This window comes from Mustela lutreola, chromosome 16 (assembly GCF_030435805.1).
Source record: "Mustela lutreola isolate mMusLut2 chromosome 16, mMusLut2.pri, whole genome shotgun sequence".
Lineage (NCBI taxonomy): Eukaryota > Metazoa > Chordata > Mammalia > Carnivora > Mustelidae > Mustela > Mustela lutreola.
In genome coordinates this window covers 18867016-18893165 of record NC_081305.1, presented here as the reverse complement: position 1 = coordinate 18893165, position 26150 = coordinate 18867016, and the positions used below count along the sequence as shown (strand labels likewise).

The 26150-nt window shown below is 44.7% G+C and overlaps 1 protein-coding gene across 4 annotated transcripts; it reads left to right on the top strand.

Moving 5' to 3' along the window:
- The first annotated feature begins 284 nt into the window (after positions 1 to 284).
- CKLF (chemokine like factor) lies at positions 285 to 25990 on the top strand. 4 transcript variants are annotated; one of them, XM_059152977.1, is made up of 5 exons: positions 285 to 480; positions 4979 to 5137; positions 9172 to 9267; positions 22704 to 22802; positions 25094 to 25969. In XM_059152977.1, the coding sequence occupies exons 1-5, from the start codon at positions 406 to 408 to the stop codon at positions 25796 to 25798; spliced, it is 1134 nt and encodes a 377-aa protein (XP_059008960.1). In that variant the 5' UTR covers positions 285 to 405; the 3' UTR covers positions 25799 to 25969. The 4 variants fall into 4 exon arrangements, with proteins under 4 accessions (XP_059008960.1, XP_059008959.1, XP_059008957.1 ...); XM_059152976.1 differs by lacking the exons at positions 22704 to 22802; positions 25094 to 25969 and adding an exon at positions 12571 to 12752; XM_059152974.1 differs by lacking the exons at positions 285 to 480; positions 4979 to 5137; positions 9172 to 9267 and adding exons at positions 13705 to 13895; positions 16229 to 16387 and having other exon boundaries at positions 25094 to 25988.
- The last annotated feature ends 160 nt before the right edge of the window (positions 25991 to 26150 follow it).

The following is a 26150-nucleotide window of genomic DNA, read 5'->3' as shown; positions in this document are numbered from 1 at the left end:
AATCCCTCCCTGCACCGCTCGCTCTCCTGAAGCACTACCTGACTGGAAAGCCCTTACCTAGAGCTGGAGAGCAGTTGTTTGTACCTGGCGGAGCAGAGCAGGGCAGCACTAGGAAAGGTCCGCCTGCCTGTAAGGCGCATCCCCGCTAGGTCCACAGAAATGCAGCAGGCGAACCCCATAAGGCAGCAAAGTCAGAGAGGCCTGCCGCCCACCCCGTGAGGCGCATGCGCACGAGCACGCTGGGGGGTGGGTAGTGACGTGCGCATGCGCGCGCGAGGGCGGGAATCCTAGAAGGGTGGTTCGAAGCCCTAGTGGCGGTTGCTGTCCCCGCTCGAGGCCTGGCAGAGCTGTACGGCGAGGAGAGGGGATGAGGGGGAGAAGTGGTGCTGCTGCAAGGCTGCAGACATGATGCCCACCCTGAAGCCGAAGCATCGCCCCTTCTGCTTCAGCGTAAAAGGCCACGTGAAGATCCTAAGGCTGGTGAGGCCGGGCCACGAGTGGGGGCGGTATTGGGGCGAGTGGGGGTGGTACTGGGGCGTGCTCAGGGGCAGCGGGGGATGGCTCTCAAGGATAAAGAGGAATCCCCTACCTTCTCTTTCAGCCTAGGCCTCCCCAGAGGCAAGGCGGTTCCCGGGGCACCCTGGGGACAGAAGGAGAGAAAGAAGGCACTGTCCTGCCCTTCAGGGGTTCACAGACACATTCTTAAAGCCAAGGAAGCACGTCTGCATGGGTGGCCCCCACTTGGACCTGCACACCAGATACCCAGGTTAACAGGCCCGGCAGCTGCGCTTGTACCCGGCACATGACAGCGGGGCTGGGGCTGCCGGCTTCGGGGCATCAGGCATGCCGGGCGCACTGCAGTTAGTTCTGAACAGAGGTCTGGAGAGAATGAGCCATCATTTGAGGGAGGTGCCCTGGCTAGTTAAAGAAGTGGAGACTGTCACAGGAGAGTATGTTGAAGGAACTGGGTGGGGGCGGGGGGGGGGGGGATAATTTTTAAATTTTGAAGATGTGATCCCTAAAGGGGAGGGGATAGAAATAGTAAAAGCTACAGGCAAACAGTTCCACTTAATATGAGGAAGAATTTTCTATTGGGAAAGTTTCCCAGATTAAGTGGCCACATCACTTGGGAAGGCAGTACATTCCCAAACAGCAAAGGTAAAATGCACAGATAAGCACCTAGGGAGGATGCTGTAATTCGGGTGAGTGGGTAGAACTGCATACAAGGTCCCTTCCACACCAAAAATGTGTGATTCTGAGAAATTAATGTAATAGAAGTCAAAGTGTATATGAGAGGTTTAGGAAACTACTCTGGAATTTAAAGGACAGAGATTACTTTGGGTTAGGAGTAATCAGGGAAGAAGTGACTTGCAGGTCTAGAGTTTTATCCCCAGTACTGAAAGCTCTGGAAGAATACTGGAGGGGGAGTAAGATCTTGTGAGAAAGGTTTCATTTCAGAAATATGAATTCCCTCAACAAACACTTAAGAGTATTTAGCTGTATTATAAGACCTGACTTAGGCCTTGGAACAACAAAGACAACCAAGACAGAAGTTCCTGGCTCATGGAGTTCTTCAGGTTAGTCAAAGAGACAGACCTATGAGCAGATAGCTATAAAATACATAATAAGATGGGGATAGGCCAGAGAATGAGACATTTAACCAAGCACAAGAGAAGGAGAGGTATCAGGAAACTTCCTAGAGGAACATGAGTAGGGTCTGAGGGGCAGCCATGAGCTGCCATGAGCAAAGACATAAGGGGGGGGGAAAAAAAACCAGCATGATTTTTGCAGCAAATTTTAACAAGATAGGTGTTGCCTTATTTTTTTTCATTCAAGAAATATTTATTGAAAGCTTACCATGTTCCAGGCACTGTTCTAGGCTCTGAGGAGATATCAGTGAACAAAGCAAAGATCCCTAGTCCTCATGGAGTTTACATATTGGGTTGGGAAGGCAGCGGAGACAAATAGTAAACACAGTAAATAAACGATGCAGTATTGTAAAAAGTTGTACGTGCTATGAAACAGGAAAAAAAAAAGCCAGGGAAAGGAGTGTAAGGAGAGGAAGTTTGCAGGGTCCAGTAATAGAGTGGTCAGGTTAGGCCTTGTTGAGATGATAATTTAGCAAAGAGTTGAGTGAGGCTAGGGAGTGAGTTATGAGAATACCTGGAGGAGAAGGGTTTGAAAAAGGAACATCCATTACAGTGGCCCTATGACAGGAATGTACCTGAAGGGTTCAAGAAAAAGCAAGGAACGCAGTATGGCAGGAGTGGAGTGACTGGGGACACAGTAGATGAGGAAGGCTTTGAGTAAGGTTGTATATGATCTGACTAACATTTAAAAAAAAAAAAGAGACCAGCTGCTATGTTGACAATGGATTGGTCAGAGAGACAGGAGGGTATTGCTGCAAAAGTAAGCGAAGAACCAGGAGACCAGTTAGAGCTATTGCAGTAATCTGGACAATGAGGATAGCGGCTCAGACCAGAGTGTTGGCACAGTATGCTACAGGAAGTGATCATATTTGGGATATAGTTTGAAAGTAGCCCCAATGTGATTTGCTGATGAACCAGGTATGATGTAAGAAAAAGAGAGGAGTCAGGATAACTCCAAAGTCTTTGGCCTAAGCACTGGAAGGGTGGAGTTGCCATCCACTGAAAGCCTGTGAGTAAGGCGACTGTAGGAGGAGGATCAGAAGTTCAATTTGAGAATTAAACATTGGACTTATCCTGTGAGAGGTAGGCTCTATTCTAAAGACCACAGGAGGCCACTGAGAAGTGCATTTGCATTTTAGATCATTATAATACCTTTGTCATGGTAGTTCAGGGGAAATTCTGAAGGTCAGTAGCTTTAGGAACGAAGAGGAGGGAGTGGTTTCCCAAGACGGTAAGCATTAGATCAGCAGGACCTGACGGACTGATCAGTTGTGGGGAGTATTAGGAGCACTGATAATAGGTTTCTAGGGTGGGTGATAAGGTGGTGGTATCACCAGTTAAGATAATGCATACAGGAGGAATGGGCAAGACAGTTCAGTTTTGGATAGGTGAATTTGAGATTCCTATAGGCATTTAGATAGAGATTTCAAATGGCTATTTACGTGTGAGATGTTAAGGAATTATCTCCAATAGGAACCCACATTCATTGATTGGGTGGTGAACAGAATCTAAAGGAATGCCAGTGTTTTTAAAGGATAGGTAAATTAAGGAGAGAAGCCCACCAAGGGAGAATAGTTGCAGAGTTTATAAGAAGTAGGAAAAGTGACATGCAAGCCAAAGGAGTAGAAAAATAGGAAAAAGACAGCCAATGGTAATTAACCCATGGGGGTCCAACGTGATAAGAACTAAAAAATGTTCATTAAATTTAGTAATTCTGAAATCACTGATAATCCGAGCAAAAACAGTTTCCATAAAGTGGTGAAGAAATGTCTGAGATATTAGTGGGATATTTAAAAGAGAACTGGAGACAAAGCCTAAGAGTAATGATAGAAGAGCTGTAAATAACAGATTGGGGGGAGAATTCAGTATGACTCAAATCATAGGAACTTATCAGAAAATGAATTAATCACCAGCGTCAAATTCCATGGTGTAGAAAGTTTACAAAAGATGGGGGCTGAGGGCGCCTGCGTGGCTCAGTGGGTTAAGCCGCTGCCTTTGGCTCGGGTCATGATCTCAGGGTCCTGGGATCGAGTCCCTCATCGGGCTCTCTGCTCACCAGGGAGCCTGCTTCTCTCTCTCTCTCTCTCTCTCTGCCAGCCTCTCTACCTACCTGTGATCTCTCTCTCTGTCAAATAAATTAATTAATTAAAAATTTTAAAAAAAAGATAGGGGCTGAAAAAGTGACCCCAAATTTCATAATCCATGAACTCAAGACTGTGGTTCAATAGAGTAAATCAAGTGCTTTGAGGTGAAATGTTGCTAATAGTAATTATATTAATTATAAAGAATGGCTTATTTAGTTACTGATTATATATTTGCTACATAATCAAACTGACCAATTTAGAAGTTCAAAGGTAGGCTATTTTTGTACTAATAAAGTAATTGAAAGAATCATGAATAAGTAGCCCATAGAGATTTAAGGTTAAAAAGAACATGTAGATGCTACTAGCAGACAGACTGATCATAAAAAGTCTAGCCAGGGAAAACTCTTGACAAAACCACTTTTCAAGAACATAGAGCCTCTGGAAAGAGCTATAACATGACAGCTCCTAGAAATATGACATTGACCGACTCACTGGGTCCTGAGCCACCCAGGCGCCCTTTTTTTTTTTTTTTTTTTTTTTTTTTTTTACTTAAAATATTCATCAATTCTGATTACATTCTATTTAGGTTAGAGAAAATATGTAAAAAGTGAAGCATCAGAAATGTTGGGAGTTTTTTTTTTCCTTTGTTCCCCCACAGTGTTTTTCAGAGAATTGTTTTTCTCTAACAATTTATTTTAAATTTTTCTCTGATATTTGGCAACATCCTAAGTTTAAGTTTGATAGTAGATTCCAAATTGCTAAGAGTTAAAGCGTGATGAGCAGATGATAAGGAATTATAGCTGTCAGTACACAGATGTTTTTGAGAAGAACCTATAGGGAAAAATAGAAAACAGGAGTTTTTTGGAGGAGCAGGGTGAATGGAAGGGATGCATTTGTGTGTTTTAGGAGAAGACGACTTGGATATGTTTATAGTATGATGGGGAAAGGAGCCAGTGAGATTGAAGGTCTGAGAGAAAAAAGAAGATATGTAGTGGAAAAAGATTAAGGGAACAGATGTGGGAAGAGATGGTATTAGTTGTACAACTGGAAAAAAGAGTGGGACACCTGATTCCCTAGAACACAAAGAGAAGGCAATAGCCATACATTGTAGTAATTCCTCTTTTAGGTGTGTGTGTATGTGGCCTAAACCCATTTATTTAGTTACTTTAGAAATGATCATTTTTTACAGCTTAAACTTGCATTCAATAATGGTTGACTAAATCATGTTTTTTCTAATCCTTACAGGCACTAAGTGTGACATCCATGACCTTTTTTATCATTGGACAAGCCCCTGAACCATACATTGTCATCACTGGATTTGAAGTTACTATTATTTTCTTTTTCATAATTTTATATATGCTGAGACTTGATCGATTAATAGCCTGTTTATTTTGGCCTTTGCTTGTAAGTGTTCAGTTTTATGGTTAAAATTAACTACTTTTTTCCTGTCATAGTGAGACATTTTAATAAGCTATTCTTTAGAAGAAGCCTTTAAGGAATGTCTGGTAGGCTTAGGAAGGAGGAACTCTGCCCACTGCTACCAAGTCCTGTGTTGTCCCTTAAGAACCACAAAGGATAAAGTCTCCTCTGAGCTCCCACCTACCAGTAGGTGGGGCTGACTCTTCTATTAGGAGAAGTCACTTAAGTGATGATTTTCTAAAGAAATTTAAATTTAAGATCATGGCTAAGAAATCTATAGAGCATTCTTAATCTTCACTTCCCTTTTAAGTACCTGTTAATATGGCCTCAAAATTGGGGAAAGAGATGGAGGCAGGGACACAAGTATTCACATCTTGCACATCCCTGATCACTAATAGAAAACCAAAATAATCTGGGAGGTTGAATAAAGCACAATGTTATCTTATGAATGTCTATAATCATCAATGCTAATTTATTTAGTACCATATGAACTTCCCCTGCCATGCTTCTAGCACTGAGAACAGCTGCCCAGTGAAGCGCCTAAATGATTCTGGAAACTGTCAAAATAGGCAAGTTCAAGATGCTTGTTAAGGTGTACATGTCCCTTCAGCCTGGACTACTCTCCTGTTCTAGGAAAAACTGAGTTGCTTTACCTCTCTCTCTTCTTTCAAGTTTTACCTCCAGTATCCTGTCTCTGTAGGTCTCCCTGCTAAGACTCGTGCTGCCCTTCCCATTTTTGGCTGGACTGGTAGCTGCACTTAAGTCCTCCTCAGCTGCACTTGTCTCATCCTTCTGGGTTCCAAGGTGCTGATAACCCCTATTAAGGAGAGCAGACTTTAGAGCTTTAAGCATGCCTTCAAGTGGTACCTTCTAGAACCACCTTTGAAGGCCAATCAAGCTAATCACAAGCTGAAAAAGTCCCAAAGGAGAAAACTGGGAAATAGGATCTTCATAGCAACTCTCCAAACTCCTACTTGATCACAATTTTAGAGCTGGACCTGACTGGAGGGTATCCTAGGGAACAAGGTCACAGTGGGCCCTCAGTGTACACAATGTTATTTAGTAGCAGAAAGGTCTAAGTGAAATTATTCCAGGGATTTCTTCAAGGACATGAGAAGCATGGTCCATATCCTCTTTACTCAGGAAGGTGTATAGTTGCTCTTCACATTCTGCTTTCTGAGGTTAATTAAAACTAATACATTTTAGTGTTTTTTTTCTCCAAACTATAATATTCTCTGGAGCTTATTATAGGTCCCTGTAATAAACTTGGAGCCCTAAGTATAACAGAATACACCAGGAGAGAGGGTGGCCTATGTGTAGACTGAAATTTAGTCTCCAAATCTCTGAGGATCAAACTTTGCTGATATTGTAATCTCTGAGAAATGGTGCCATATGGCTAACTACAGGGTTACTCCATTATGAAACCCAGATTCTTCTCTGCTTTTGATCTAGCGTAATGATTTATTCAGCAGGTGTTCAGTGTCTGCTAATCCCAGCTTCCATAATGGGTTCTTTGATAAAACACAAATCTTATACCTGTGGAATTTTCAGGGAAGCAAGAGAGAGGAGCAATTCAGTGTCATAGGGGCTGGGATGGATGCATAGCCAGGATAGTGTGGAGGCACGGGGGTAAGAGTGGAGGCGTGGGGGGGCAGTAGGAGGTCAGAGCAGGCAGGGCTTTATATGCCCTGGGTTTTAAACCAACACCACTGGAAGCTTTTAAGGGTTTTTAAGTAGGAGAGTGACACAAGCAGCTTACAATTTAGGAAATTGCTGGTGCCAATGTCAATAATGACTTAAAGAGGAGCAAAACTAGAGGTAGGTCTCAGAGATCACTTCAAATGTTGTTCTGTAATCCAGGCATGAAAATTATAAAGGCCTGAACTATGGTCCTAACAGTATCTACAGAGAAAGGGGTTACTGGGGTAGAATTGATAGGACTAAGTCAATAGGAATTAAGAATGCCTGCCATTTCAATATCTGGAGACGGTCCTGAGGTAGGAAGTACAAAGAGGACTGACTATATTTAAGGAAGGGCCAGAGAGAGGAATGCAGTTAAGTTCAGTCTGAGAAATGCTAGGTTTTAGTTGCTTATGGAATATTCAGATAGAAATGTTCAGAACAGGTCTGAAGCTCAGGAGAGTGAGAAGTTAAAGCTGCAGCTTTGGAAGTCATCACCTTGTCACGGCAGACGAGCTCTAGGACTGGCCCAAATGGTGCGGAGAAAACAGAGAGCAAGCTGAAGGTAAAACTGGGAAACGCCAATATACGGGGTGATTTAGAGGAGGAAGAGCCAGAGAAAGGCAGGAGAGCACGCAAGGGGGACCTGTGTCATAGAAGGCAAGAGAGGAAAGCAGCTCAGAAAGGAGTGGTGAATACTGTCACAGGTAAAGAGAACAAAAATAAGTCCTGGAAAAAATATATATTCCCAGGCTGTGTTACCGGAGGCCCCTTTACCAGAGTGGTGTGCCTCTCAAGTGGACAGGTAACCGGAAAGCTGAAGGAATGCTGAGCCTGAGCAGGGCAAGAGAGACAACTGTAATCCAAGGAGCCACAGAGGACAGCTGGCCAGGGACAAAGAAGGGTCAGAAGCACAGTAAGGTTCCTGCAGAGTGGTGAAGGGAATGGGAGCCAGAGCACAGCCCTGGAGAAGCTGCCTGGGGTTCTTCTACTGTGACAAAAGTGAAGGACACAAAGAGGGCTGACGATTTCAATTAGATTTCAATTAATGTGTCGATGGGGAAAGATAACTTCTGCCTCACGGCCACTGCCTTCACCGATGAGGAAAGGGCGTGGTCATCCGCATTCAGATTTGTTATGGTTATCACTGTCCCAAAGCTGCAGTAACTGACAGTGTGTAAAGTAGGCTCCTCTGTTTCCCTCAAGTATTACAATGACAGAAAGTGAGTCAACCCAGGGCTTTGCAGTGATATCCAAGTACAGGCTCAACATTTCTTGAAATTTCCTTTTTTTTTTTTTTTTTGTTAGCTTGTTTGGTTTTTATTTTGTTTTGTTTTGGTTTTGTAATTAACATTCTATTCCATGATACCATGGCGCCCCCCCCCATTTTTTTAATAACCACATGTCTAAGTTACCAGGAGTTTGAAGTCTGATATTTCTATTAACAATACCTTCCTGCCTCCAGAGTTATCTGCAAACAGATATAAACCACTCCAGAGTAAAGATGATCTACCTCTCTCACGCTATATAACCATTCATAATGTAAGCTGCAGCCCTTAAAGCCATTGTTCAGAAGGCAAATGTCCTGTTTCTAGAAATTATTAGATGAATGAGCCACCTCATCAGAAATAATAGTATAATCATTCAGCCTACATGCAGATGTAGGAAAGTTTTTTCCTGAAAATTATCATTTTCTGCCAAATGTGTGCAGCTTTTTATTAATTGCATTTTAGTAACATTATAAAGTTGTTTGATTTACAGTGTAAACTACTCCACATAGTCTCTCAGCATTCTGAATTTCCAGTGTACCACTCTATCATAAACCTTCCACATAATACATCCCGCATTCCCAACCAGATGTGTTCTCTCTCCAACTGTATTTAAATAGAAAAGAAATAAGCCAAAGTGTAAATGATTGGTATATCACAGTATCATAGATTAAGAAAAACAGTAGGCATCACTATAGACCAAACATAATATAGGTGTCCTCTTACTATGGCAGTTGGATTTAATAAAAACAAAAAAAAAACTCACTAAATTTGTTTAATAAAATGGAACTTTTGGGCACCTGGGTGGCTCAGTTAAGCCACTGCCTTCGGCTCTGGTCATGACCCTGGAGTCCCAGGATCAAGTCCCACATCAGGCTCCAGCTCCATAGGGAGTCTGCTTCTCCCTCTGACCTTCTCCCCTCTCATGCTCTCTCTGTCTCTCTCTCAAATAAATAAATAAAATCCTTAAAAAGAAATAAATGGAACTTTCAAAATCTGTAGGCAGCTGATTCTTTTTTTTTTTTTTTTGTGATCTTCATATAAAGTTGACATTTCTATTCTGTGTTTTAGGATATCTTCAACTCAGTAATAGCGGCAATATTCATGGTAATTATATCTGTGTTGGCACTGTTACCAGAAACCACAAGAATTATAGCCTTTGGAGGGGTAAGTGGAGGTTTTTGTGATTTCTTGCTTTAGGTTTGATTGGTATTCAAACTTACTTGAAAAACAGATATAGGAACAGGAATCTATACTATACTCATCCTTGTGTCTCCTAGGCCAGTATATGGTTCCTAGGGGCTTAATATTTCTTATGTGAGGGCGCCTGGGTGGCTCAGTGGGTTAAGCCGCTGCCTTCGGCTCGGGTCATGATCTCAGAGTCCTGGGATCGAGTCCCGCGTCGGGCTCTCTGCTCGGCAGAGAGACTGCTTCCCTCTCTCTCTCTCTCTCTCTGTCTGCCTCTCCGTCTACTTGTGATTTCTCTCTGTCAAATTAATAAATAAAATCTTTAAAATATATATATATATTTCTTATGTGAGTACATGCCCTGATAAACCTGAAGGAATATGATTTCACCCTAAAACAGAAGTTAACTAAATAGTATTTCCCATATGTTCCACATCAATATGTAGAGCTGGACTAGACTGAGAAAAGTTACTGGAATCTGTTACACTTAGCTCTGAGAAACCTGATGGCAAAAGACCACGGATGAGTTTTGTAGTGCTCGCTTTTAAGGAAAAGGATACATACCATTTGTTAAGGTGAGACAGATGGCTCTGAGCTCAGTTATTCTTTGTCCAGACCTTTCTTCAGATGGAATATAATACAAGATGTCTGGTGAAACCTTATAAGTAAAGGACTTATTTTGAACGTTGCTTGAAGAGAAGCAAGCCAGTTTAACCAGAATTTATCCTGGAAGGCAAGCCAAAATAAACAAGAGTCAAATAATTGAGTTTTAGTGTCATCTGATATACTTCTGAGATTTTTTTTATAGGAGGTTCAGAATTGTTTGGCTTTTCTAGATTCTTATCTAGAGATGTGAATATGAAAGACCTTTTCTTTTTTTAAAAAAAATCCGAAAGTTCTTAAATAAATCTCCCTCCTGCTTCCTTGTCTTTCCATAGTATGGGAAAGCAAGTATTGGGAGAACTAACCATTCTCAGACAGCCATGTATGTCACAATCCATGGTTTTTCATCTCCTTACAAAAGACCCAAGCAACTTCATGAGGGATGAGAATTATTCTAGAAATGAGATAATGCTGTAACAGCAATCTCCTCCAGTTATCTTTAAAGATAATCTTATCTCATGGCTCAGTCAGTTAAGCATCCAACTCTTGGTTTTGGCTCAGGTCATGATCTCAGGGTCCTGGGATGGAGCCCTCAGTCAGGCTCTACCACTCAGCAGAGTCTGCTTGAGGAGTCTCTTGCTTCCCCTCTACCCCACTCCCCCTAAAATAAATATTTTTTTAAACTTTTAAACAAACAAAAAAGATAATCTTAACCCTCTTCTATGGAGAAAGAGGGAAAAGGCATGGAATTTACAGTTGACTCTTGAATAACATCGACTCCCCTCACAGCTGAAACTTTTAAAACTGACTTCCCACACACAAGCTTTACTACTAATAGCCTACTGTGGACAAGAAGCACCAAAAACATAAACAGTTAACACATATTTTCTGTATCATATGTATTATATACTGTATCTTACAATAAAGTAAGCTAAAGAAAATGTTAAGAAAATCATGAGGAGAAAATACATTTACAGTACTGTACTACTATATTTATCAGAAAAAAGTCCATACGTAAGTGGACCTATGCAGTTCAAACCCATGTTGTTCAAAAGTCACCTGGACCTTTATTCACTTACTCATTCATTCACTGACCCGGTGTTTACAAAGGTGCACTTCAGTAGATGCTGACAGAGTATAGAGTTGTGCTGTCCGATGCCATAGCCACTAGCTACATGCGGCTACTGAGCCCTGGAAGTGTAGCTGGTCTAATTGAGATGAGCTATACATGTAAAATACAAAATGGATTTCAAAGACTTGCCCCAAAAATGTATATTATTTCATAATAACTTTATTATATTGATGACATGTTAAAATTATACTTTGGATATACTAGGCTAAACAAAATATGTTGTTAAAGTTAATTTCACTTATTTTTCCTTCCTTTTTTTTTTAAAAAGATTTTATTTATTTATTTGACAGAGAGAGAGAGACAGTGAGAGAGGGTACACAAGCAGGGGGAGTAGGAGAGGGAGAAGAAGGCTTCCCACTGAGCAGGAAGCCGGATGTGTGGCTCGAACCCAGGATGCTGGGATCATGACCTGAGCCGAAGGCAGACACTTAATGACTGAGCCACTCAGGCACCCCTTGTTTTTTCTTTTTAATGTGGCTATTAAAAAAAATTATGTGGCTTACATTGGTGACTCATATTCTGTGTCTTTTGGACAGCACTGGGCTAGAACATGAGCCTGCCCTATCCTCAAATTGCTTAGAGCCTAATACAGGGAAGAGAAATGTAAACAGCTGTATATAAGCTATTGACAGAGTACTTCAGGGCACAGAAAAGAGGAAGCAACTACCTCGCTCTGGCAGTGGAAATGCAGCTTGCCAGGAATAAAGGGGAGGCGAAGCAGGTGGTTCCAGGTAGAGAAACCAGCAACACGCAGAGTACCAGAGTCATGGAAGGGCAGGAAGTACTCAGTGTGGTCAGAAGCTAAGAAGCTGAGTTTGAGTTTCAGCATGGAAAATGGAGTGGTGTCTAGAGCCAAGGGGCCAGACTTCCTGGCCATTGGATGGCACTGACTAAATAGCACGCAAGGAATAATATCCCTCTTTTCCAGCCCAGGTGCCAGCTCTCAAACAGCCATCACAGTACCTAAAGACCAAGTTCTAGTTTATTCCCTTTGCCTTTTTGTTTGTTTGTTTGTTTGTTTGTCTGTCTCCCTGAGGCCTATTTAGAATCCCACCCTTTAAGCAGATGTAGCCCAGCCTTAAGAGTTCACTCTGGATCATCTTAACCACTCCAGTTCTCTGAAGTGCATGTCACAGCTACTGTTGCATGAGTTTAATCTTGAGCTGCTGTTACCTTTGGCCCTTGAGCTGAGTCTGTAGGAAGAAAGGCAACTGAACATTGGGGTGGAAATGTTGATTGATAACTAGATACCTTCAGTAGGGCTTTAAATCATACATGCGGGAGCAAGTTAAGAGATCCAGACAAGTCTTTGTTTCAGAGCCTACACCCCTTCAATATTATCTCTGCTCACCTGAGTTACCTTTTCCTTTCTTTAGGCAGGTATTGGGGAAACGTGGGCATGAGAATGAAATAATCTCTGAAGTCTCTTCCCCTTTCAGTATCAGGTGGAAGCAAGAGAGGAAGCCAGGGGGCAGACCACTTAAAACCTGAGAATGACTGAGGTCCAGAACGTGGCCACAGCAGTGACAAAGTGTCTTCGTTTCCAGGTGTTTGGACTCCTGGCGGGAGTGTGCTGTATTGCAGACGGGGTCCTTATTTACCGGAAGCTTCTATTTAATCCAAGTGGTCCTTATCAGAAAAAGGCTATTCATGACAAAATATAAGTTTTGTAATTTTATATTACTCTTTAGTTGATGCTAAGTATTAAGTATATTAAATGTATTTATTCCTCCACATATTTCCTGTGATTGTTCTCATTTTAATCTCAATATGGGAACTGGAAGAAGAGATGTGGGAACTCTGTACCCAGCGCTCACCCATATCGTCATTTCCAAGCCAGCACTGATCCTGATCTGATTGGGTTTGCCTCCTCCTGGGCTTGGGTGGCAGAGAAGAATGCACCCAGACCACCCTAAATGGTCTCCAGAGCCCCCTTCCTGGTCGGCTGGCAGCACGGAGGGGTGGGGTTGCAGGGAAAATGAGTTCCCAGGCTAGGCAGTGGCATCGCATCCCAAATGACGATGCAGGTGGCTAGAGGGCCTGGTTTGTCCGCGGGACACAGAGCTGGGTGCGCGCGAGGGACGGGAAGCGGGGGGGGGGGGGGGGGGGGGGGGCAGCCGTTGGGGCACGCCGCTGGTTCCCAGGGGCCAGCCTGCCGGTGGTGGCAGGCTCCGAGCAGCAGGGCCTGCCTGACACAGCCAGGCCCCCGGGGCCCATCATGGATGCCAAAACCACCAAGACCCCCACAGGGAGCTTGCAACAGCAGCAGCGTCCCGCAGGTCCAGGGGCTGCCGCAGCTCCAGCGACACGCTCACGCTCAGCTCCCGCACGCCCAGGGGCTGCCCCAGCTCCGGGCACACCCTCACGTCCAGGGTCTGCCCCAGCTCCGGGGACACCCTCAGGCCGAGGATCTGCCACAGCTCCGGGGACACCCTCACGCTCAGCTCCTGCACGCCCAGCGGCTCCCGCACGCCCAGGGGCTGCCGCGGCTCCGGGAACACCTGCACACCCAGCGACTCCCGCACGCCCAGGGGCTGCCGCGGCTCCGGGAACACCTGCACGCCCAGCGACTCCCGCACGCCCAGGGGCTCCCGCAGCTCCGGGGACACCTGCACGCCCAGGGGCTCCTGCACCTCCGGGGACACCCGCAAGCTCAGGGCCCTCCGCGCAACCCAAGAACGTAGCACCCGGTGCGCCAAAAGATGCAACATCGAGAACACCCACCCAGCCACCGCAGGTGCCCAAGAGCGAAGCTGAGAAGGCCGCCATGCAAAAGCGTGCGGAAGGACGGGCCCTAGTCCCGATCAAATTCAGGGACAGCTTCAAGCGTTTTTTCTTCACGCCCACGGGAGTGATGAAGGTCATAAGGCTGGTGAGCAGAGAGAGCTGGTGATGCAGGGTGGGTGCGGCCTTGGGGAATCCCCGGGGACGCCGCGTCGGGAAAACTTCCCCACCTCCCTTTGCCAGCCAGTGTGTTCTGCCCCATCTTTCCTCCCTTCTCCCCTGCCCCTCCCCACACTCGACCCGGATTACTAAACCAGCGCTGGTTTTCCTGCCTTTGTATTTCTCAGGTTTTCCCTCAAAGAGGGAATTAGGGGAAGCAGAAAGAGTAAGAGCTGAAACGTATAAATTAACAAACAAAAATAACAGAATTGACCAAAACTGATAAACCAATGGCTAGGATAATATGAAAAAAGACTGAAGAGAGAACATGTATTTAAAGCTAAGACACCAGACAGGGAAAATAATCACTAAGGATGAAGACACTGAGAGGATTCCCCAAGAGTACTTTACAAAACAAATAAACCTGACTACCTGAAAGAAACAGTTTATTTTCTAGGACCAGTACTGACCCCAGGATAGAGAAAAACCTAACCAGACCAACGTAAACACAGAAGAAAATGAGAACTGATCAAATGAGTATCTTTCAAAAATATATAAGGGACAGCCTTTTTTACACATTAACTCTTTCAATCTTAAATGGGATGTAATTCTGATACGATTGAAACTCCTTCAAAGAATGGAAAAAGAAGAAGCCCTTCTGAATTATTTCTTCAAAGTAGTATAACACTGATATCAAAACCTGACCGAGTCAGACAAAATAGAAATCTCGCTTGTATCAAATCAACAAGTATTAATATATTAGCAGAAAATATTCAGTACTTTTAAAAAATACACTATGACGATGCAATATTAGGACTCTATTGAACTAACCAAGATTTTAGGTTAAAAGAACAACAAATTAGGGACGCCTGGGTGGCTCAGTTGGTTAAGCAGCTGCCTTTGGCTCAGGTCATGATCCCGGCATCCTGGGATCGAGTCCCACATCAGGCTCCTTGCTCAGCAGGGAGCCTGCTTCTCCCTCTGCCTCTGTCTGCCTGTGCTCGCTCTCTCCCCCTCTCTCCCTCTGATAAATAAAATCTTAAAAAAAAAAAAAATTAGGAGATTATGTCAGGTAAGGAAAAGAACACATTTGACAAAGTTCAACATTCATTTCTGATTGCAAAAAAAAAAAATCCATAAAATAGGTATACATATTTTACTGACATTTTAAAAATAAACCCAAAAGTCAGCACCATATATAATGAAGCATCAGAAGTACTCCCATTAAATGAGGAACAAAGAGGATGCCCTCATCAATACTGTATTCAGTATTTTTCTGGAACTGCTCATCACAATGAGGAGAAATAAGTAACAGTTGAAAAGATTAGGAAAATTTATCATTTTTTCAGCTGACATCGCTGTATGTCTAAAAATCTCAAAATCAACTGGGAAACAAGTTAAAACAAGATAATCTCTACTAACTCACTAGCAGAAATGAACAAAAAAGCATTTAAAATAGAAGAAAATATTTCTCTTTATAACAACAATCAAAATGGTAAAACATCTACGACTAAATGAAATAAATTTGAAAGACCTACCTCAAGAAAACTTGACAAACTTCGATAACTAAAATAACTGGAAAGACGTACTTTGTTCTTGAGTAGTAAAAGTGAATTGTTTAATCCTTCAAAATTAGAAGTTAGATGAAATCCCAATTAAACTACCAACAGGCTTAGTTAGCTTGGGGAGATTGACCAAGAAAAACACAGGAGACACAAACAATGTGAGGATTAGCTCTGAAAGGGGGACTAGGTCAGACAATAATATAAAATAAATTGCCTGTAATTTCAAAAGTACTAGAGAAGAAATCAGCACCTCAATGGAAGGGCATATTCTCAAAAGAGACCCAAATATACCTGGGAATTTAGTACATGAGAAAGGTTGGATTTCAGGGAAAATACTGGTGTTTCCCAACAAATGACGTTGGGATAACCAGCAACTGTTTGGAAAGAAAGAAAACTGGAGCTCTACCTTTTTCTATCAAAATCAGTATATATTTATTCTACTTGTATATACTTCTTTCCAGTATGAAATATACCTGGTGAACAGTGGTGACTTTCCAGAAGATGGACTAGGGTTGGGTTGAGCAAGAAGAAAGAAACTGGAGCTATTTTTCATTCTTCTCTACCTAATTGCACTTTTATTATTTCCATGTATTATTTCACTTCTGGAAATATGAGACATTTTTACAAATAAAATATATGTACAAAACGATACAGGCAAGTGCAATATCACCAGTTTTACTTTCTAACAGTTGATGGGTTTGCTTCGCTGTTCACTAGCCCATGTGCATTAAAACACGTCCTGTTTCTTCTCTTGCAGGGTCTTCTCATAGGAGCACTAGTTTCTTTCATCATTGCCAAAGCCCATGAGCCGTACATAGCCATCACAGTTCTGGAAATCTGCATCGTTCTTTTTTTTATTCTAATATATATGCTAGCCCTTCACCACTTGCTGATTAATTTAGATTGGTCCTTACTTGTAAGTGTTCGTTTTCATAATTCAAATATAAGCCTCAGTCCTAGAGTACAGTCTCTCCTCAAGGGAAAACAAAAGAGCTAATCTTTCTGGACAAGAACAAAACTGAGCTGTGACAGGGGTGCTGCCCTCGTCCCTGGGGAGAAACTAGCCCAACACCCAGAGAGATCCCTTAGACACCTCTGTCCACAGCACCACCAACACACACACCTGCTTCCTTCTCACTGGGGCACTGAAAACAGGGGTAACTCGCAGCCTGTCCTAAAGAAAATTTCAATTAGGTATATGCAGTACCTACTTGCATATTAGGTATATGCTTCTCATCTACTGCTTGTAAAACAGCACATACTTTTATCTTCCAACAGCAGCTACTCTAACATTATAAACATTTCCCCCCTGTGTAATCAAGAGTCAGCATGGCAGAGTTGGCCAAAATGGTCACCCACACCCTGAAAGATTGCAGGAGTCAATCTCTTCTTGGGTACTAAGGGCCCATACTCCCAAAGGGGTGCCACATGGCAGAGTAGTCAAGAAAAGAACATTGCATTGCCTTCTTCAGTAACTTATTCCAGAACTTCCTACTCTTTACCAAAACTGAAAAATTCCTGAGGTTAATCCCTCAGGTCTCAGATCAATCCTATTTATTATGGGGCCTGAGGTTCTGTGTCCTTGCAGAATGGAGAAGAACTACTGTTCTGTCCGGGTACAGACAGGGCCCACTCCTGGCTCTGGCATCTTCCTAGTGTGTGAACATTAGACTCCATTTCCCCATCCAGGAAATTCAGCAAAGGAAAATGGTGATCACAATAACTACCTCATAGGGTTCCTGGAACATTTAAATGTGTTTAAAGCAAACACCACAATGCTCAACACAAAGCAAAAGCAAACATTCACTTAGAAAGTGTCCATCAGACCCCATAAAGTAGTTAGCTGGATTTTACCATTTTCTCTTGCACTGCGAGCAATCCTAACTCAGAGGTCAGGCCTCTCCCCCATCCCACGTCCATGCAGTACCTTTTTCTAACCTTAAGATAGGATTGTTCGGCGTTGAGCTAAAACTCAAAATAACGTTTTTGAAGCATGTGAGGCATTTTCTGAAAAAGCTGCTGAGCTCTCTTTGGCCCACAGAGTGCAGAACGACAGGAAGCAGACACGACAAAATGTGAGCGAGTCTAAACGGACACATGAAAGACCCTCTTCGTTGTGGAGAGCTAGAAGGATAAAGAGGGTTCTGAAGGGAAACCAAAATCTCTGCTCTTGGAGATTTTCGAGAAAATCTTCATTTTGAGCACACAGCATGTGCCAGATACTTCTTCATACGTGTCACCTCATTTAATCCTCACAACAATCTAGTGGGCTTGTAGTTTAGCGGATGAGAAGACGTGATGAAAGGTGAAGTTGCCCGTGGCCATGGGCCGTCACTTGGAAACTCAGACCTGGCTTTAGGCCCAGCTCTTCCCAGACTTTTTGCCTTATTGCCTTACAACAGTTTCTTTGTCTCCATTCTCCCTTCATTGTTATCACTGTTATCCTCCTTGGATTTTCAAAATTTTATGTTCTCTGTATCTTCTCCTATGTTCTCATGGTTTCCTTAAAATATGGAGCTGGAGGTGAGCAGATTATCCTGGAGGGCAGGTACAGGTCCTTAGGGCGGGTGACTGAGGGCTTCATGGCACCAAGGTCAGCTGCGGTCAGAGGGACTGGAGCCCTCAGAGGAAAGAAAGGTCTGCTGCCATAAAGCTGGGGAGCTGGTGGGAGCCTCAAGGCACAATGCTTTATGTAGGGACGAGGGAGAAGATCTAGGAAGTCGGGGCTCCTAACGGAACCAGGAAGGTCCTATGAGAAGAACTGTTCTCACAGGGGTCACAGACGGCTCATGACAGCGTTTGTAGAATCGCAGGCCTCAGTCAACTCTGATAAAGCCAGGCCCCTTTAACCTTGGGTCCCAGGCCTAGCTCTATCCTTGGGTCAGAGCATCCTCTTTCCTTTGGGTGACTCTGGGAGCCCCGAAGCACGATTCACATGGACATGCCTGGTCCTGGTGAGCTCCCAGCAGCTCCATGGTTGGGGCACCGTGAAGGCTGCTCAGTTACTCAGAGGCACAATGGACTGGCGGTCCACACCAAGTCACCACATACTAACCAACGCAGCCGGTCAGGTGGTGTGTGTAATCTAAGGGACTTGGAAGGTTTTTTTAAAAGACCCATCAAAACAGGATTCAAAACTGTGTTCTCCTATCCTGTCCCTTCATTTCTGGTCTTCCTCTTTCCATAAGGTGAAGGCCGTGTGCCTACGAGATTGTTCAGAAGGATAGTTACCACTGCGTGGTACCACGGAGGCCTTGGCACGGAACACAGTGTGCTGGTTTAGGGAGAATTTAGGAGAGGACTACTGGTCACTTCAGAGTAGGAGGACTTGGAGATGTGGAGGCATCAAGCTGCAGAAATCCCCTGGGACCTGATGGAACTGGGGAAAGCCAAGATATCCCAGGGCCTGTTCTATAGCGTCCCTGTTTCCGGGCTCTGTGCAGGCTCGAGGACCCACCCACACACTGGAGGCATCCAGCATGCGCAGACCCTCTCTCCTGGCAAGATGGTTTGGTGTCCCCAGCGCTGAGCAGCATGGGTAGTTCAGTGGTAGAATTCTCACCTGCCCCACAGCAGAGCATTAGTGCTGATTTTAAGTGGCGGTTTCCTTAGAGGCTCCCGGGAGTACAGAGGTCCTAATTCCTCTATTCCCATTCTTGTTTGGCAAGGGGCTGGTGATAAAGGCTCCCAGTCCGGAAATAGAAAGATTGGTAAATCAGGGCTTCAGGTGGTCAGCAGAGCAGCAACAAAAAGGACTGGCCTCGCGTATGGACCTGCTGAGATCTATGGAGTCTGGGACTGCATTTTGGCAAAGCCTCCTTCTCCAGAGAGATGGTGGAGCCTGGGCTGCGGAATCCATACTCCATTCTCAATTTCATCTTGTGGCTTCTTGTGAAGACTATGACAGTGACTCTGACAGCCAAGGGTCCACCTCCCAGCCAGTCCTTGACTCGATAACCTGGGCCTGCATCAGAGCTAGTGAGCAGAGAGCTTTCCCTACCCCCACCCATGGTGGGGTCACTGTCTTCATTGTAAGACTTTGTCATCAATTTTTCCCATGACTCTAGTGTCATCTGTCAACATACCCCAGAAAAGTATGAATTGTAATTCCCTTCGGAATAGCCCATATTTTTAACACTTCTACATTATAAAAGATATTATCCAATATGGTCAGAGAGACTGAGTTCTGGTCAAGCAGATGCTTCTGCCAAGAGAAAGCAATTAAAAAAAAAAAACATAATAAGCATTTTAAACTAAAACTCTGATGATTCCAAAACTACCAGCAAAATCTTTCCATTTATAAGGAGGAAGTGTCAGCTTTCGAATGTCCCCTTCAAATAAGATTAATGAAAAACCACAGTTCTGCTCATTTCTGATCAGGTTATGCCGCACGTTTGGAGAACTCCAGGCACAAATGGAGTCAGTGGGAGTTGCAGCTAGTTGAACACTATACAGTGTTTACCACATATATATTCTTGCTACAAATATCACATTTTGTGAAACAAATTGTCAATGTTCAAATTTTTTTCTAATACTCCGTGATTTTTAAAAATAAGCACTCACCAATAAAGCATCTCTTTCTTTCCCAGTTAAAAATTCTACACAGTTTTATCTAAGGAATTTGGGAACTTTATGGAAAAATAACAGTCAAGCAACAAATCCATCTCTCATTTTAGTCTGAAGAGGCACCTGAGTCAGTAGGGCATTTAGTCAAGGGGAAAAGAAAAAGATGATGAGTAAAGATGGCATATGACAAGATTCAGCTGCAATTTTACTCCATTAGGAGAGAACATCTCTTTCTCTCTCTCTCTCTCTCTCTCTTTCTTTCCCTCCTCTCTCTCCCTCTCTGTCAAAGATGAGGCCAATAACAATGATGTGTCTAAGGCAGAAGGGAGGAGGGGGGTTAGTCCAGAGAAGGCTTCTGGACGCTCAAGTCAGGCTACAGAGGGGCCTTGCCACTTACTGGCTGGGCAGCCCCAGGCATGTTGCTAAACCATCTGTAAATTGAGGATAAGGAAAGTCTGTTGTGAGAATCAAATGAGACTAACACCCTGGCCCAGTATGTGACACACAAGAAGTGCTCACAAGGCGTGAGCTATGACAGAATGTTAGATATAAGGCAAACATCAGCTCCCAAGGACAGTTTGGGAGAGCATTTCCTTGTGAGCAAGGAGCAGAGTAAATTACAGGAAGGACAGAGTAAAGGAACGTCTAGTATTCCGGTGAGGAGATGGAATTACAACAGGGAGTCAACACGGGGCTAGTCTACACTTGGTTTATTAGTATTATCATTATTCATTGGCTTTCACCTAAATTCTCAACCACCTATGGCCACAGCTAGTTAATTTTTTTTTTAAGGTTTATATCCTGCTTCTTAGTTGTAAAAGTTCTTGTGCATTAGTATTCTCTTGGTTCACATAATCCTAAAGGACTAAGCTTCTTGCAAACCTGTGAACCGCTGTGCTCATCTCACTGTGGACAGACTTTTCATGCAGCCCACAGAATGCAGCTGGATCTTCTAACCCTCGCCAGCCCTGTTCCTTTTCTCCCCAGTGTTACCCACCAGGTGTCCAAATAATTGCTGTCCCTCCATGAGGCAAGTCATATTCCATGATAGGGACAGGACTCCTTGCTCAGCGATCTCAATGGGAAGCACACCCAACGTCTGCAGACAGTTCAACTTCTGTGCACATTCTGAAGGCAGACAGCACAAGTCCACATTGTAATGCACTCACGGCCCACTCGGTGCCGGTGCCAGGAACTCCTCTGGTACTTTCCGATTCGTTATACCATTTACTCCTCAGATCTACCCAATGGATCCCAATCACTATTCCCATATTTTAAGTGAACATACTGACACAGAGAGATGATAAAACAGGCCCTAGGTCACACATCTAGAAACTGGCAGGCCAAGAGAGCTCATCAACAAAATACACTCCCACCGTATATGTCCCGTATCATATTGCCCCTCTGTGACCCATTATCCATAGAAAAATGCCCAAGATGGGTGCTGTACTTCCAGTCTGGGGGGATGACGGGAGGCAACAGTGAGAGGGGTTCTGTCTCCCTTCTTCGGCAGATACCCTATCTTAGACAACTTAAACCTCTCTAAGCCTCTGCTATGTCCTCTTAAAATAGGGATCATAACAATACTGACCCTGGAGGGTGTTTGTGAGGGTTATATAAGGTAAGGACTGGGAAATACTGGGCACACTGAAGAGTTCCCATCAGAGATATTATGATTTCACACACTGGGTGGTAGGGCTCCTTCCTAGAATCAGGCAGGTGCACCAGACAGGCTGACGCTACCAAGTCAAGCCATCAAGACTTAAGGACTTAAAATGTTCCAATTAGGTATCTGGGCCATATCGTGGTTCTGTCACCCTGAGCTTTTGACCGTCTCCACCCTGGTGCCACGGACCCACTGAGTACCCACTTTTCCATTACTGCTCTATTACCGAAGCCCAGCCTCTGCTTATTTCCAGGAGTGGCCTCCATCTACTCATTCTTGTCCTTTATTTGGCACACAAAGCCGCAGTTTGGGCTAGCAGTTACAGAACCCAGTACTGGAATCCAGAAGAGAAGACAAAGGCAGCCCACAGATGCCAGGAAAGACCCAGTTCCAGCCATTTCTTAGGAAAGAACAGAAGTCAAGAGCATAGGCATTCACTCTAGAATACCAACCCTGCTCCCCAGATGTGTTCCTTGGGATATGTGAACCCACAGAATAAATCCCATCTAACTTCTAGACTAGCGGTTCTACCTGCAGATTTGGGAATGCAATTAAATTAATAAAGTGATAACCTAAAATTTAATTTTTATATCAAAAATAAATTACAGAATAGAATGAAGGATTTATATTAATTTAACATATAGGATTATTAAAAATCATATTTATGGAGGTAGGGCCCTATTCCTCTAGTGTTTTTCATGCTCACTTTCTTATGCCCTTTAAGGGGAATATAATGGGAAAGTTGTCAGTTTTTTGTTTTTTTTAATGGCACTCTTTAATGACATTAAACCCATTTCTATCCAGGACCTTAAGATCACATAAACTCATGTCTTGGAAGATGCAAGAATTTTGCTGTTAACAGTGGCAGTAATATTAATCAAAGGGAAAGTTTTAAAAAGACACCCATCCTTAGATGGGTAATTCACTAACTTAAGTTAATTTATATTTTATGACATCCCATTTTCATGTAGAGTTGACAGTTTTCAATTCTGTATTACAGGATCTTGTCAACAGTTTCATTACGGCTGTGTTCCTTTTAATAGTTGCCATCCTGGCGATGCAAGAAGTGGAAAGAAGGCATTTATTCTATGTTGGAGGGGTAAGTCAAAGCCTTCATGACCCCATTTAAGATTAGTATTTCAAAGGTGCCTGGATGGCTCAGTCAGTGAAGGGTGAGCTCCTGGTTTCGGGTCAAGTCATGATCTCAAGGTCATGGGATGGAGCAACACTTCGGTCTCAGTGATCAGCAGAGCGTCAGCTTGAAATTCTCTTCCTCTCCCTCTGCCCCTCCCACTTGCTTGCGCTCTTTTTTTAAAAAATCAGTACTTCGGGGCGCCTGGATGGCTCAGTGGTTTGGGCTGCTGCCTTCGGCTCGGGTCATGATCTCAGGGTCCTGGGATTGAGCCCCGCATCAGGCTCCCTGCTCCGCAGGAAGCCTGCTTCCCTCTCTCTCTCTCTGCCTGTCTCTCTGCCTACTTGTGATCTCTGTCAAATAAATAAATAAAATCTTAAAAAAAAATAAATCAGTACTTCAAGGGCACCTGGGTGGCTCAGTGGGTTAAGCCTCTGCCTTCAGCTCAGGTCATGATCTCAGGGTCCTGGGATCGAGGCCCGCATCGGGTCTCTGCTCAGCAGGGAGTCCGCTTCTCCCTCTCTCTGCCTGCCTCTCTGCCTACTTGTGATCTCTCTCTCTAAAAAAAAAAAAAAAAAAAAATCAGTACTTCAAAACTCTGCAAAGGGAAACTGGCAGACCGTAATTACTTCGTTTGCAGAATAATATCCCTACCACCACCCCTTCTTCTGCACTGACTTCTTCAAATGATGTAAAGTTACATAAATTCTAAACTCATGAAACTCTTCGTCCTAATACTCATGCTCCAAATAGGTACAAACTCCTCTTTCAAGAAATGTACACAGTATTTTTTTTGAAATGTTGCAACAAGGTATGCTTGTCTATAAATAGGGCTTTGACTCTTTTGGACTAGAGAATTGTATTTTAAAAGCACGTGAAAGGAAAAGTACGTGACTAGAAAAAAAAAAATAGCACATTGTCAAAAATGAATGGCCCCAGAGGAAGGAAGGAAGAAATGAAGGGAGGAAGCCCCTAGCATGTGTCCCACACGGAGCCAGGCATGTTCTGACTTGATTTTTACAATTCTCATTTTTTTTTAAGATTTTTTTTATTTATTTGACAGAGATCACAAGTAGACCGAGAGGGAGGCAGAGAGAGAGAGAGGCTCCCTGCTGAGCTGAGAGTCGGATGCGGGACTCGATCCCAGGATGCTGAGATCATGACCTGAGCCGAAGGCAGCGGCTTAACCCACTGAGCCACCCAGGCGCCCTAAAATTCTCATTTTTACAGATATGAGAACTGAGGTTAAATAATTGGCCCTGGCTCACAAGCCTGGGACAAGCTGGGACTCAAATCTTTACCATATGAAGAGCACAAGAAGTGGCAGATTAAAATGGGAAATGAGGAGATGAGACTTCTGGTCCTGGAAGTTAAGCAATGGGAACAGAAATTAATCTAGAAAAAAAAAAGTTTGACTTCTTTATACTCATTCCATCATCAGCAAATATTTGTCAATCCCATTGGATTGTTCCAGGCCCAGGCTTAGTGTTGGGAACAAAGTCCCTTATCCCTGTGGGAGCCCACAGATTAGCTGGGGCAAGGAAAATGCATTCAAGGAACTGGGGATTAAGTGACGTAAAGAGAAACATCTGGAGCAGGCAGGATGGGGGAGGCACCTAGAATCCTACTATGGGCTGCAGGTCCCCATCTGCTAACTCAGCCACCAAGCCTTCTCCTACCTGCCAGGGGCTCCCACCTGGAGCCCCTCAGTTCTTACTTGGATACTTGACTGCACGTGTGCTTTCTGACTCTGGCACCTGATCTCACCTCTTGATCAAGTCCCAAATTCTGCACTTCCTAGCCTCAACTCTGCCCCCTCCCTCACCAGCTCCAGAGGTCTGAGCGACACCACCCTCCTTGGAGACCCTTGTCCACGATCTGAAGTTCTTTTCCTCCCAGTTGGTCCCCTTGGCAACTCCTTCCTGCTCTTTTCGAACAAAGTCCAAGAGTCCTTTCTGCTGAAGGGCCTTCTCGGGACCTCATACTTATCCAGAGCTTCCTACAGCCGATAAATAGTCCTCTCTGGTCCTTTCTGGTGCTGCAGGCATCCAGTGAGGTCATTAGTGGCAGCAAAACCCACCATTTCCAAAATCCCTTTTTCTGGAAATTGCAGAATGTGCCACAGCGGCCGGCTAGGCAGACACCGAGCAGGTAGTGCTGGGTCAGAGGGGAATGGGATGGGAGAGGGAAGCCAGGTTGCCGCAGAGCCGCAAAATAACCCAGCCTTCCCTTCCCGTGTATGGTCTTGTGTCTGACAGATCCAGTGTCTCACAGCAGCAATCACGTGTATCCTGGATGCGATTGTGATCACCAAGAAGATGAGGGATAAAATAAGAAGACTCCTGGGACTCAAATATGAAAGCAGTTCCTCCTTGTTCCTGGAACCCAAGAAGACACCTGAGCCACGACCCACTCCGGCACCCGGGAAAGCACCCACGCCGGCAGCGGGGAAAGCACCCACGCCCGCAGCCGGGAAAGCATCCACGCCCGCAGCGGGGAAAGCACCCACGCCCGCAGCCGGGAAAGCACCCACGCCGGCAGCCGGGAAAGCACCCAAGCCCGCAGCCGGGAAAGCAGCCACACCCGCAGCGGGGAAAGCAGGCACGCCAGGATCCTCAAAAGCACCCACGCCGGGATCCTCAAAAGCACCCACGCCGAGATCCTCAAAAGCACCCACGCCGGGATCCTCAAAAGCACCCACGCCGGGATCCTCAAAAGCACCCACACCAGGATCCTCAAAACCACCCACACCCGCACCCTCAAAAACACCCGCAGCAGCACCCGCGAAGGCACCGGCGAAGACACCTGCAAAAGCACCCGCGCCGGCAGCGGGAAAGGCACCCACGCCGGCCCCTGCCGCAGACATCAGGCGTGCATCCACCCAGGCATCCTCAAAGGCATCCTCGAAGCCATCCACGATGCCATCCTCACGGGCATCCTCGGTGCCACCCTCGCGGACATAAGCGTCTGTGCTTCGTCCCTCCCACTAATCCCGCCACTGAGCTTGCATGCTGTCACCCATCCCGGCCCACACGCGATCATAAAATCAGGGCTGCTAAGTCGGGAACATTTGTGCTTCCTCGTGTTGCCTTGTGTGAAAGTCCAGTTACCTTTTTTTGCGCGGTGCCTGACGAGGCTGCCCCAGGGGGCGGTGGCCAGGGCCTTGACCCCGCCGGGCTTCCCACCCACGCAACCCGCCTGCGGCTGGGGGTGGGGGGAGAAGGGGCGGGGGCTCCCTCATGGAGGTGGGTGACCCTGGAGGCAGTCGACCGGCACCCACTGGGGTCCTCGCGGTGCGACTGGGCAGCGGTGGCA